Source organism: Mytilus edulis, chromosome 8 (genome assembly GCF_963676685.1).
Source record: "Mytilus edulis chromosome 8, xbMytEdul2.2, whole genome shotgun sequence".
Lineage (NCBI taxonomy): Eukaryota > Metazoa > Mollusca > Bivalvia > Mytilida > Mytilidae > Mytilus > Mytilus edulis.
Genome location: NC_092351.1, coordinates 61,903,589 through 61,918,545, shown reverse-complemented (window position 1 = coordinate 61,918,545; position 14,957 = coordinate 61,903,589). Strand labels below are relative to the sequence as shown.

Here is a 14,957-nt window from a genome sequence, read left to right as displayed (position 1 = left end):
AAGAGGCTCTTGCATTTAAAATTCCGGAATGTTTTCGTTGTAAATTTATCTACTAATGTCAAGATACTATTTAGTTTGAGAGGACTTCAACATCAATGAGCTATTACAAAGTAATGTTCCATGTAAATATCTAAATTTTGTAGAAATTGGATTATTGCTTTCTATGTTGATATTGCTCAAATACTTGATCGACCATACAAATTGTAAAACTAACATGAGGCGAACACAAAATACATGTAACGCTTGATACGAATATTGTTAGGTAGAAATTTAAATAACAAAAATACCGAGCTCCTAGGAAAATTTAAAACGGTAAGTCCCAAATAAAAATGCCCAATCAAAAGCTCATATACATCATTTGAATTGATATCAACTGTCTTATTTCTGACTTGGTACAGATACATGTATTTCTGTGTGTAGAAAATGGTGGTGAATATACGATCATTCAGAATCTACACACTTCTGTACTTTTGTTTAAAAAGACCTAATATGCGAACATGATTAGATTTGTTTAATAGATAGTGTTTTGATTTTTTTTTTCGATATGAAATGTAATTCACATGGTTTCCTTTATCATGTTTATTTAGAATATTTTCTAAACTTCTCTGTATTTTTCCTGTAATAAATGAGTGCGTTAAATAAGCTATCCTGTTTTCAGTAAAATATTTCTTTCTACCTTCAAACTTTTTCTACATTACGAAACGTAATAATTAATTGGGAACAAAACACATTTTGTATGGATAAAGTTACAAAACTATGTATATCAACTGAACAGATGGCGGACATTTGTTTTATTCATTCAACCTGATTATTAAAGATAATACCGTTTTTTTTCTTTATTTACCAAGAACGGGTTGACCGCTCTGCACAAAGCCGCAGTGCATGGGAGCATATCTGCTGTCCATTTGCTTATTGAAAATGTTAATGATGTCAATATACAGACCGAGGTAGGTTTATGATTATGTATAGCATTTAAACAAACTGAATAAAATTAAAAAAAAAAACGATTAAACGTCAATCACCTACTAGACAAACATTGTAATTAACTGGACACCATAACCCTCATTGAATGCGTATATTACAATTGTTTATATATTTGGTTTCCTTAAAAATTGCTGTCGTATCAAATAATACTATTCCCACACTTATTGTGTTGGCAAGGAATGCTTATTTGCTAAGAAATTTTTCAAATTTCGTTAGATATTTCAATCAACTATTGATGAAATTGTGAATTATTCATTAATCACTAGTCATTTGTTTCACTCCGTCGATATTCATAACAAGTATTTATTTCTCGAAAACGACTTTTGGCATCTATTGTTCAACAGGCAAACTGTAGACCACGTAAAACTGTAGATCATGATGATTAACCTAGATTCAAACCATGTTAAGTTATTTCTAATGGTACTTAATATATATTCAAATTCACATAAAAAGGTACAAAATCACAGAATAAGCTTTCAATGTATTACAAATCTCTAATGCAGCTGTGGGGATACGACTCTCGCTTACAAAGCAGAAATCAATGTAATTAAATGGTTAAAACGGTACAACTCAAAATAAAGGACTGGACATGTATTTCTATTTTATAACTTTACTTAACTTTAATTTAAATAAGAACCAACAAACAACAATATTGATAATTTTTACATTCATGAATGTTGAAATGTTACATTTTAACCATTTAACTGTTGTACTAATTTCTGTATTATCTACAAAGATCCATTGACTCATGACAGCGTCCGTAACATTTATACGATTTCAACTTTGCTCTGTATAATTTAACATCCTTGCAAATTTATACTGACAGAAATCGTTACATGACATGTCAACTCATACCCAAATTGATGACATCATATTGTCCAATATCAAACTATACATATTTAGTCGGAAATTAAAAAAAACAAAACAACTAAAGTATGTAAGTTTGGTTAAGGAAAGTCAAAATATAAGCAGATTGAGACCCACATAATTCCAGTGCTCAATATAAGGTAAAAGTAAGAGTCAACCGAAGAAACAAAATATCTGGGAAAGGATTTCAATACACTATCAATTTTTATTAAGGTCGATTGTTCATTCACTAATGCTCTTCTGATTAATGGATCAATTTCAAATTCCATATTTGTGTTAATATTTCACCCGGCAACGTACAAAATCCCACGTAACCCTCAAAGCTGCATTGTAAATGAAATTTCGTAGTAATAAGTTCGAGGAGGTGGAATGACCCAGTTTGTCCAACGGGTGATTATTTAATTCATAGTTTACTGCTCGACAAAAGTCGAATGTGTATTAAATCTTTTTTTTTCTTTTTTTATTTAAATGCTGATAATTTTTTTTCTTTCTTCATTTTCTATTGGTGATTTACATCTTGTTTTTAATACATACAGTTACTGTTTGTTTCTTTGAAATATTTAAGACGATTAACGGGATTTGAACATCTATATAAAAGGTTGCCTTATCATTATGGGCAAGTGGCAACTTAAAGAAATTAAAAGTCATTATCATAGTTATTTGATTATTATATCAGCTTATTGGTCGAGATGCTACCCATTTTACGACACAATGTTGACTCACGTCCTTTATAATTAAAGTTTTGTTAACATCGTTATATTTTCGTTATCCAGTATGGTAGTACTGCACTTCACCTGGCTGCATTAAACGGGCAAACCGAAATCGCAAGGTTGCTAATTGATGGTGGTATTGATCTAAATTTACAGGGTGCGGTAAGTGAATTACATGCCAATATTTGATAAGACATCACCAATACTAACTCAATAGTATGTGTACAGAAAATAAAGGTCTCGTCAGTGACGCTGGACGTTAACATTTATAATCACATTATAATGTGAATTTGGACAACCCTGAACAACCGCACACGTTAGAAAAGAGGTCTAGGGTAAGTACGTGTTCCTACAATGTACCTCAATCTTTGCATATACAATAGTTAAAGAACAAATCAACATCAGAAATCTATTACATAATATTATCCACTGCAATGTTTCAATTTGAAGGAAATGTATAATAAATGTCAATGCAGATATACCGTTAAAATATGACCGACAATAAAAATAATAGAACTACTACTAGACGTTCACTAAATACATGAAACACGAAAGAAGGATGTCCAACGTTAGATAAACATTTTTGAAAAAATCCCACATACATGTACGTATATAAATATATTTGATTGATATATAGAGTAATGAAACGTTTTGCAATATTTTATCTAATTTACATAATTCCCTTAATACATGTAATATAGAACATAGTCAAAACTTGTATTTTTCAAATATCTACATTGTGCTCTAAATCTATCATGTTTGCAGACAAATGAATGTTTCTGATTTAAACATTTGTTTTTAAAAGACAAATTGAAAGGAATAAGTTGTTGATAACAAAACGCGATGAGTACGAAAGTTCACAATCAATTAGCATGCTATTGTTGGTTACAAGTTGATTGTTGGTTACAATTTGAGATTTTAACCAAATTTTGGAAACCGTAATTCATGAAGAAATATAGATAAGTGCTGAGCAAAGTTAGTGCAATCCGACATGTGGTAACTACTTATAATAAGAAAAAGGTTAAATTTAAACAAAATCTCTAGTGCAAATTCAAAACGGAAAGACCCATATCAAATGGCAAAATCAAAAACTCCAACAGAGCGTATCGATTGAAAATGTTTGTTATTCGAAAGGGTAAACATGGAAAAGTAACAAAGCTATGGGTATATATTCTTAACCCTGTTAACGGAAGATGACACTTTTTAAAATTTATCATACAGGATTATTCACATAATAATACAGTAGTTTTTGTTTTACCAAGGATGGTTCGACAGCACTGATCAATGCCACAAAGCATGCAGATACTGTCCATTTGCTTATTGAAAACAATGCTGATGTCAATATACAGGACAAGGTAGGTTGGAAATTGTGTATATCATTTATAGAACCACATAGAGATTTAAAACTGATCTACACAAATATTACAATGTTCAGGACTCACCGACTTTTCTAAAAATTTAATCAATTGTGGATACAATTATAACTATAAATTTTCCATCATTTGTTATATGTTCTTTAGCATACTTTAGCATGCATGCCATGCATAACTCTAAAACGAAAACTGTTAACTTCATGTTTGATTATAAATGGAGATGCTTAATCCTTCTCCAAACCATCTTATGTCAATACAAGAAGTATTATGTGTATATCTGTATGACAGATGACCGATCCATTTGCTGTCTCCGCCATTTGAAAATATTAATGTTACACAATAATAATAAAATTATACATATCAGTTCCAACTTTGAAAAAATTTACACGTTTGCTTCCCATTACAAATTGGAAATACAACATATTTAAGCCAAACAAAATATGCTTGGAATAGGTTTAATTTATAGCTAATAAATGACATGTAATGTCCAATCTTTAAACGTCGAAGAGGCTCTTGCATTTTAAATTTCGGGAGGTGTTATTTGTGTTATAATAGTTATCAAAGGCACCAGAATTATAATTTAGTACGCCAGACGCGCGTTTCGTCTACATAAGACTCATCAGTGACGCTCAAATCAAAATATTTATACAGCCAAACAAGTACAAAGTTAAAGAGCATTGAAGATCCGAAATTCCAAAAAGTTGTGCCAAATACGGGTAAGGTAATCTATGCCTGGAATAAGAAAATCCTTATTTTTTCGAAAATTCAAAGTTTTGTAAACAGGAAATTTATAAAAAATGACCACATTATTAATATTCATGTCAACACTGGGCTGGTATACTGTTTTGAGCTATTAATGTCAAGATACTATTTAGTTTGAGAGGACTTCAGCATCAGTGAGCTATTACAAAGAAATTGTCCATTTAAATATCTATCTTTGCAGGCATTCGATCATTGCTTTCAATGTTGATATTTTTTCAAATACTTGACCGATCATTAAAATTGTTATACTAACACAGAGCGAACACAAAATACATGTAACACTTGATACGAATATTGTTAGTTAGAAATTAGAATAACAAAAATACCGAGCTCTGAGGAAAATGTGAAACGAAAAGTCCCTAATCAAAATGCACAATCAAAAGCTCACATACATCAATTGAATTGTTAACAACTGTCATATTCATGACTGGGTACAGACATTTCTTTGTTAAGAAAATGGTGGTGAAAAAAAATGATTCAGAATCTATAAAATTCTGTTCTTTTGTTTAAAAAGACCTCATGTGCGAATATAATTAGATCCGTTTATTAGATAGTGTTAAAAAAAAACTGCGATATGAAATTTAATTCACATGATTTCCTTTATTTAGACCATTTTCAAAACTTCTCTGTATTTGTTCCTGAAATTATTGACTGCTTTAAATAGCTCTCATGTGTTCAATACAATATTTCTTTTTACCTTAAAACTATTGCTACATTACAAAGCGAAAAGAAATTATTTATTTGAAACAAAACACGATTTTTGTAGGAATATTTGTTTTTATTCATTCAACCGAATTATCATAGATAATACCGTTTTCTTTATTTACCAAGGATGGTTTTACCGCTCTGCACACATCCGCAGTGCATGGGAGCATAGTTACTGTCCGTTTGATAATTGAAAAGTGTAAAGATGTCAATATACAGACCAAGGTAGGTTTGTGATTATGTATATCATTTAAAAAAAAAACTGAATAGAAATTAAAAAAAAAACGATTAAACGTCAATCACCTACTGGACAAACATTGCAATTAACTGGACCCCATATTGCTAATTGAATGCTTATATCACAATTGTTCATATATTAGGTTTCCTTCAAAATTTTTGTCGTATCAAATAATATTATTCCAACACTTGTTGTGTCGGCAGGGAACGCTTATCTGCTAAGATATTTTACAAATTTCGTCAGATATTTCAATCAATTGTTGATGAAATTATGAATTATTCATTAATTACTAGCTATGTGTTTTACTGTGTCGATATCCATAACATGTATTACAAGAAAACGGCTTTCGGCATCTACTGTTCAACAGGTGAACTGTAGATCACGTTAAACTATAGATCATGATGATTAACCTAGCTTCAAACCATCTTAAGTAATTTCTAAGGATACTTTATATATAAGTCCATGCAAAACGGTACAAAATCGCGAATTAGCGATGTTCAAGAAGTGTTCTTAATGTTCGAGTTGTGATAACTAAAACAACATTTTTTACTTTCCGAATTCATTTAAGATGTAACTATTTCAGTTATATCCTCTTCTTTGTGACGAACCTTTTCAGGTATAACAAATTCTTTTTTCATCTGTCCATATGCAACTCAAGTGTCTTAACATGCCGGTAGAAAAAAAATCTCTAAATCAGCTGTGGAGATACCGCTCTCTCTTACAAAGCAGAAATCAATGTAATTAAATGGTTCAAACGGTACGACTCAAGACAAAGACTGGAAATGTATTCATATTAAATAGCTTAACTTAACTTAAATATAAAAATAAACAACACTATTCATAATATTTGCATTCATGTAAATATTCAAATGTTGCATTTTAACCATTTAACTGTTAATTTTTTATAGTGCCGGCAATGGTTTCCTCTCTGCTCAGTATATTTTCCCCTGTTATAAATAATTTTACACCTGCCTGACACAAACAATCAAACAATTCTACGTCCTTTCGTGTCTTAAATGACAAACACGGTACAGGATTTACCTTTTGATGAAAGTTTACATTTATGCGAAATTAAAAGGATAAGATCGTGTTTTAAAAATTATGTTGACAGTTTTGATATCCTGGTGCCAATACACTCATCATATCCAATAGGATTGATATAGGGCACGCCAGACGTTAGTTTTGTTTACAATTGACGCTCGAATGAAATATTTTAATAACAAAAAAATATTTGTTTTCTGAATATGGGTGATGTATCTGCTTTAACGTTGAATCTATAAAAACTGTAATTAAAGCGAACATTTTATTTTTTTTGACGTCATGAACGTTGCACAATTGACATATTTAATTTGAACCAATCTTCAGTATATAGAAATGTGAAATGCAATCTAAGCTTCGCCTGAACTGAAATGTTATCCAACACTGCTAATGTGATTAAAACATCTACCAAAACATGGAACAGAATTTAAAATCACAAGCGAGAGATATGTTGAATTAGTGTAACAACTATTAGTAGCCTCTGTTATTGATAACATTGGGGATATATTCGCCCTTCCTCGTGTTTTTGTGGTTTGTTTTAATGTAATACTTGTTTTTTTACTTCTGTATTTAATAAACATTCACGTTTTGCTCATTTTTATATAAAATTGTTGTGTTGGCAGTTCTTTAAATTACACTAAGCACAACTAAAAACCAAAAGGATATTCCCAAAAACAAAAATATTGAAAAAATATTGTTTGGATAAGGTTTTGACTCAATCCCTGTCAAAATATGTCACTGTAGGAATTTGTGAAATATCGTTCTATTCAATGTACGAAATTCAAGAAGACATATGGAACACGATAAATGAATACAAACACAATTTATGATATGATACTTCGACATGTTTTTGTTAGTTTCAGGATGCTAATTAAACATTCACTTTTAGTCAAGTAAAGTGAAAAACTATGTATATTTTACTTCACGATGGCGGTTGTACTCATTTCTATCAAACTCTTACACGATTATTTTGTAAATTTCTACCAAGGATGGTTCGACGGCACTGCACGAAGCTGCAAAAAGTGGGAATACAGAAATTGTCGATTTGCTAATTGACAACAATATTGATGTCGGTAAACAGAACATTGTGAGTTGAACATTAAATATTCGATATACCAGTCTAAAACAAATGAATAGGAATTATATTTCGATAGCAAAATAGTCACTTAACTTGTAGAAAACAAGGCTATTCACAGGGCACCATCAAACTCAGTGACTGCTTATACAACCAATGTACTTAAAAAGTGGAGTCGCATTAAACGATACTCATTTCTTCTACCTTTTTTGAGAAAGAAAAGTACATTGATAAATCAATTTTGATATTTAAAGACCTTCGACCACAAAGGGATTTAAAAAGTCCTTTTTATGCGAGGAAGTGTTTGAATGTTAGCGGCAGTTAATAGTAAGAACGCATAAGTGTCGGCTTGTAGTCAGAAATGATTTCTGGAATGGTAACGATTCTTCCCTCAAAACCGCTCAGTGTGTTGGTCTAGTAAAAAGATTTTATACTCATATTATATTAACTGGTTATCGTCTTGAATGATAATTCAATATGCCACTGGACTTCATCTTAAATCCTCAATTAACTTACCCACATACAATACGATGAAGTTTTCTTCTTCTACTGGTTTATAGTACACCTTCTTTAATTTCTACAGATCAAACTAAGAAAAGTGTGCCTGCTTGGATATATTTAATTATAAAACATATTTAACCATGTTCCTGTTTATATATCTTTGACTGTGCCTATCCCAAAACAGGAGCTTGCATTGTTTTACATTTGACATGTAGGGGTCTATTATATCTAAATATGAAGTAGGGGCTATGTTCATTGTTGATGGACGTACGGTGGTCTGTAGTTGCTATATTTTTGGTAAGTTGGTCTATTGGAGTTGTCTAATGAGCAATCATAGCATATTTTCTTCTTTATATTTGATGGTGAATATACTTAAATTGACCTCGTATTTTTTACTCATGGAACAGTTTTCAGATTATTCTGTGTAGGCTTCTTTCAAAAACAAATCTAAATATAAAAAAGAAGATGTGGTATGATTGGCAATGAGACAACTCTCCACAAGAAATTAAAAATGACACAGAAAGTAACAACCATAGGTCACTGTACGACCTTCAACAATGAGCAAAGCCATAATGTAAAATAATTCAAATGAGAAAACTAACGGCCTTATTTATATAAAAAGTGAACAATAACAAAAATGTAACACATACACAAACAACAACCACTGAATTACAGGCTCCTGACTTGGGACTGGCACATACATATTTTGATTTTTCCTGTCATTTACACATAGTTGCTACCGCATAAATATTTCAATTTATTTAAAAACCAATGAATTTACATTGATATATAAATATTGCCATTTAATGATATACCTCGTATACCCGTGAAAAAGGGGATGCATCAGTTTGGCACATATTCGATACCTGTCGTAGTTAGAGTTTTGCGCTGTCAATAAGTTAAAGACCCACCCGATTTGTCTTTTTACGATGTATCCTTCAATTTTTTAGGCAGAAATTTTTTTTATGTTCTACTACCCTCCTCCTTGTTTGGTGAGAATTGTAAAAATGTAACACCTGTTGTCGAAAAACGAGTATTTCATGTTAACAAAATATTAAATGCAAAGATAAAAAAGAGGATAGAAATGTTAAATTTTACTCTTGAAAATCAAATATGAATAAACCTCAAATATATAAAAAAACAAGAATGTGTCCTAAGTTCACGGATACCGCACTCACACAACATTTTCTATGTTCATTGAACCGTGAAATTGGGGTGAAAACTCTAATTTGTCTTAAAATTAGAAAGATCATATCATAGGGAACATGATTGGACTTCAACTTAATCAAAAACTAACTGACCAAAAACTTAAGCCTGAAGTAGGACCAACGGACGAACGGACCCATAGACCAGAAAACATTATGCCCCTCTACTATCGTAGGTGGGGCATAAAAAAGGTAAACTGCCTGAGATAATTATCAAGTGAAGAGTAGTAATTATACATCTCTACATTTTTGTTGATTAATTTATTGCCTGTTTGATGTCCAGTGGCAAATATTTTATGCATATTCAAGCTGAAACCTGAGGTGGACCAACCTGCAGCAAATGGTAAAAAAATCAAGAGCGACACTGCTATAAAAGAGGGATGAAAGATACCAAAGTGACAGTCAATAAGATATAAGATAGAGCGTTGACTAGATGTAAAACGTATGCCTAATAGAACAATTTCGAAACATGATAAAAATCCCTCCCATTACCCTTTTTGCCACTTTTTGTATATACGGTAGATGAATGCTGAATACAAAACGACCTGAATTTACAATTAATAACGGCTGCTGTAAGTAAATTCGATCTGGACTTTTTATTTAAGAATTGAATGCTTCTTTTTGTAAATTTATTGGGGTGTAAAAGCGTTGACCGAAGTACATTTTGTATGAAGCGCGGAAGCGCTTCATTCTAATAATGTACGCACGGTCAACGCTTTTATAACCCTATAAAGTTAAAAAAAGAAGCATTCAATACTTATAATTACATTTTTTAGCTATGATCACGAAAACACGATTTTTATATATTTTATTATTTAATTCACCTGTGCACTTTATTGTTGGAGCACGTGTTATCATGAGTGAAAAGTTGTATTGAGCAATGCAACTGCTTACGGAATAACACGTGATGTGCAGTTAGCCAATCAGAAGAAAATATTATAATGAAACATACATCTAATGTAATTATTAGTAAGTGAATCCTTATTGTAACCATCATTTCCCGGTTTCAGTCTTGTTGTTTTTCCACTCAGATACCGTTTGATATTAACCAGAGATAAAAGTTCAACCAGTACAAATTAGATTCTCTGAAGTTTTTTAACTGTGATGTTTCGTTGGATATTTTTCCCGATCCAATTTTGACCCCCGGATTTTACGAAGGCGTGTCTAATTAGGCATTCCCGATTAACTTTAAGTAAATTGAGCCTCAACTCAAAGACCTACACCGGGTTAATAAGTTCTAGGTACAATAAGTGAACAAAAAAGATCCTTGTTTATGAAATGAGATCGTCCCAAGTATCTCAGGTAACCATTTTGCTTTAAATAAAAATTGAAAATGCACGAACATTCATACGGTGTGTCAATTCACTCTAATATGCGTGTATAAATTTTATTACACGTGTGTTCAGATGTTTTATCGAAAAGTGGATGAAATAATGATTATGAATTATCAAACAATTGACAAATGTTTAAATCATTTACCAAACATAAACTATTACTCTTACACGTGTTGATTATAACAACTGTTACAAAGTTCAATGTGTGAAACTATTTGATGTTTTAACTAGGCCGCACCACTTCCAGTAAACATCAAACCATTCCACTTTCCTGGATTGATATCCCCAAAAAGATGTAAGATTTTATAAAAAAAAATTGTAGAGCAACACAATTCTGTTAAGCATCATGTATCAAGCAAATTCCGGATCCTTCATTTTATTTCTTAGATTTCACAATTTGTTAATTCTTAAACATCCCAATTTGAGTTAGACAGACATAAAAGATATAAATACAGAAGGCAAATGATTTTATTGAAACAATACTATTTAGCATAGATTTTTTGTTTAAGGATGGAGATACTGCGCTACATATTGCTTCCAGAAAAAGTCACCGTCAAACTGTCGAATGTTTGTTAAACAGATATTGTGATCCTAATATACTAAACAATAAAGTAAGTACTACATGTACTAGTAAAAATATTGATTTGTGACATATACTACATGTAGGTTGATGTTTCGGTTTAATTTCGATATAATAGAATTCACTTTATAATACTACGTCAAACTACATTCGACTATGTTCTTTTCTATGCAAATAATATATCCTTTCAACAAAAATAGCATAACAACCATTCTTCTGTGTAGATGAAATTAAGATTCTTATTGTTTGTGTGTCATCTTTGCCTGAAAGAGTGTTAAATAAAGGCAACAGTAGTATACCGCTGTTCAACCATATCATTGGATCTTCATATTCCTAATATCGTAATGAAGGAAAGTTGGAGGGAGGATCAATATTGTTTTTGTTCAACATTGCCATTCAAGCGGGAAGTTTGGCTAGCCGCAAAACCAGGTTCAACCCACCATTTTTTCATAAAATGTCCCGTGCTAAGCAGGGGTCGATTACTTTAAAATGTAATCGATTAAATTACAATTACTTTGCTAATAAAATGTAATCGATTACATTACAATTACACCCTATTTCATATGTAATCGATTACATTAGATTACTTTTCTTTATTGTAATCATGATTACTTTAGATTACTTATGATTACATTGTATATTGCTATATCAAAGTTTTTTTATAACTTTTTATCCTCACAATAAAGCTTATTTTGGTGATTTTTTTTTTAAGCCTTAATTTATTCATCTTTTTAAAAGAATTTATAGACAAGACAAGTACAGTTACAGTGTAACATGTGTAATTTGATAAAATAGCTATAGACAAAAGATATAACTTTATTTTTAACTACAACTGCCTAATTAACAAAAAAACTGAAAATAAGGAAAAATTAATTAAGTATAGTTTTATTGTCTGTTGGGACTTAATTGACACATCCATTAATGTTTTTACAGTAAGTAAATAGTTTATTAAAGTGTCACATATTGACAGGTGCTAATCCCTACTTCCATTTTTTTTAAACAAACAATAGGTGGGCTTGGGTATTAAAATTTTATTGTCTTAATAACAATATCAGTAAAGTTAAAAGTGGTTGATTGTCATTATTTGTTTGAAAATTTTTAATACTTGATCTAATTGAAATTAATAGAATTATTGTCAGGTGAAAACACAAAACAGTTTTGTAACTTAGGAAAGATTATACATTTCTCTTTATATTAAGAAATAGTTTATTGTATTGATGAAACTTCTGACGTCACCTATTGTTTACTATGCATATTGTTTGCAATATTATGCCATATGTATACACTGTACTTGTACTTGTTTATACTGGTGAGCCTTATGGCTTAAAGTTAATAAAGAATAAAAATAAGAAAGCACATTTTATACACGAATTTATGGAAAATAAAATTTATTCAATTTTGTCAATAAATGAAACCTGGTTTTAACTTCCATTTTGAATTAAGTGGGCTTACATATTTATGCCGACCATCAAAGTCAAATAGGAACTAAATGTTTTCTGCATTTGAATTTCAATGTATTTATGTCAAAATATTGGGTAAACTGATATGAAATTGGAGTTAATATCAGAAGTTTTCAATCAAGGAAAACAAATGCTTTCAAGGCATATTCTTGTATCATAAGAGCTCATTTTCACAAAGAAATATTGGAGAGTAAATTTCCTTTTGTAAACTATTAACAAAATAAAACACTTGGTTATACAGATTTGTTATATATAGATGATCACATTAAACAAGGTCCCATCATTGTGATTACTAGTTTCATGATTTTTCATTCAAGCTTTACATTTTCTTATTTTCATCTTGTCTATCAAAAACTATTTTCATAGATATACAAGATTTGTAATCAGCAAGTAATCATATGAATGTAATCTTAAAGTAATCGAAAAGTAATCATGATTACACCTGTTTTTGCCATGTAATCGATTACATTACGATTACTTGTAATCAGAAATGGCATGATTACTGATTACATAGGATTACACTGCAAAATGTAATCGATTACAGCTGATTACGATTACTGATTACGATTACCCCATGCCTGGTGCTAAGTCCAGAAAATGGCCATTGTTATAGCATAGTTTGAGTCTGTGTGTGTTGCATTTTAGTGTTGTGTCGTAGTTCTTCTCTTATTTTCGATGTGTTTTCCTCAGTTTTAGTTTGTAACCCGGATTTTTTTTGATTTTTTCTCAATCGTTATAATAATTACGAACATCAATATACTACTGTTGCCTTTATTCATCAATTTATTTTTGTTTGATACTGAGGTTTTAATTGTTTAAAAAGTTTCATGTATAATTTGTGGTATTTTTTTCTTCACTTTATTGTATTACAAGCCAGGTAATCAGCATGTTGTATTGCCAAATAATGTCATTGATAATTTGATATTATTGATTTGCTGTTTCATCATTGTTGTGAAATACTTAAATTATTCGACACAATAAAGATGTTCTCTTCCAAGGATTACATGATACTACTGCAGGTAAACATAACTCTTCATAATCTGAATATGGTTTTGGTGCGTTACGGAATGCAATATATAACTCATCTACGTATTTCGATCTTAAAGACACTCTATTTAAACATTACAGAACGAACTTTTCCGTAACAGAAAGACAGTGGTTTAGCTTAAATTTTTAAACTAAAATTCATCTTCACAAACACATCGACTGCTGATTGAAAGCTTTAATATGAATATAATTTCCCCCGAATGCATACCAGTTCTATCCCCTTATTTTGAAATTAAGATAGACATTTATAAAGCAGCTATCGATTTTCTGTGATATTTTACAAATAAAATAATATATGTTTATGTTAGGGTGAAAAGCCGATAGACGCGGTCAGAGGACGGCCAGACATAATAAAGATACTAAAGGTAAATGATACATATGTCTTCTTTTTATTAGTTCTTTATTTACTGAATACATATACAACCAAGAGCATTTCATAAAACAATAAGGTACATAAGCGCAATTCATTGCAGATAGGCGGTTGTGGTTGCAGGTTTCTCAATTCCTCTATTCATATTATAAAATTGGATATATATGATTGCTCATTTCAAAGCTGATACACTTTTACATATTTGGTTAAAAGAGTTTGTTGAATGACTTATAACAAAGGCACTTAACTTCTAAAAATTTTTATTGCAACAATATTGATAGTATTTGAAAACGTATAATTGTTTCCACTGTAAAAAGAACAACAGTAATTGTGGGTTTTTCTTGTGGTGTATATGTAACGTAATTACGCTACACTTCTTGCCTTTTATAAAAATCTATGATAGCATGACAAATGTAAAATGGCACCACCTCTCGCCCACAATGCTATTTTCCATGTTTTCCGAAATATCCCTTTATTTCAATTCTCTTTTGAGGCAGCTATACATTTGTTTTTAGATAACTAAAGTTTTTTTCTAATTTTATTCTTGAAATTGATACACATATGTTATCACCAAGTGGCACTACTTCACAAGTTGGTATTGCAACAATATTATATGGTACAATTGATTAATATTGTTAGCTTACACCAACAACAAATTGAAATTTGAGATTAGCGTTACAATTTGTCTTGTTTTACTAATAGATAGAC

The 14,957-nt window shown here is 30.7% G+C and overlaps 1 protein-coding gene across 2 annotated transcripts in view; it reads left to right on the top strand.

Annotated features, from left to right (window-relative positions):
* The window catches only part of LOC139486028 (uncharacterized), a 308,560-nt gene that overhangs the window by 32,648 nt on the left and 260,955 nt on the right, over window positions 1-14,957 (top strand). For both annotated transcript variants that reach the window (XM_071270717.1, XM_071270718.1), the window contains exons 5-9: window positions 2,625-2,723; window positions 5,528-5,626; window positions 7,666-7,764; window positions 11,302-11,403; window positions 14,188-14,244. In XM_071270717.1, coding sequence (XP_071126818.1) covers window positions 2,625-2,723; window positions 5,528-5,626; window positions 7,666-7,764; window positions 11,302-11,403; window positions 14,188-14,244 — 456 coding nt within the window. The remainder of the gene's footprint in view (window positions 1-2,624; window positions 2,724-5,527; window positions 5,627-7,665; window positions 7,765-11,301; window positions 11,404-14,187; window positions 14,245-14,957) is intronic.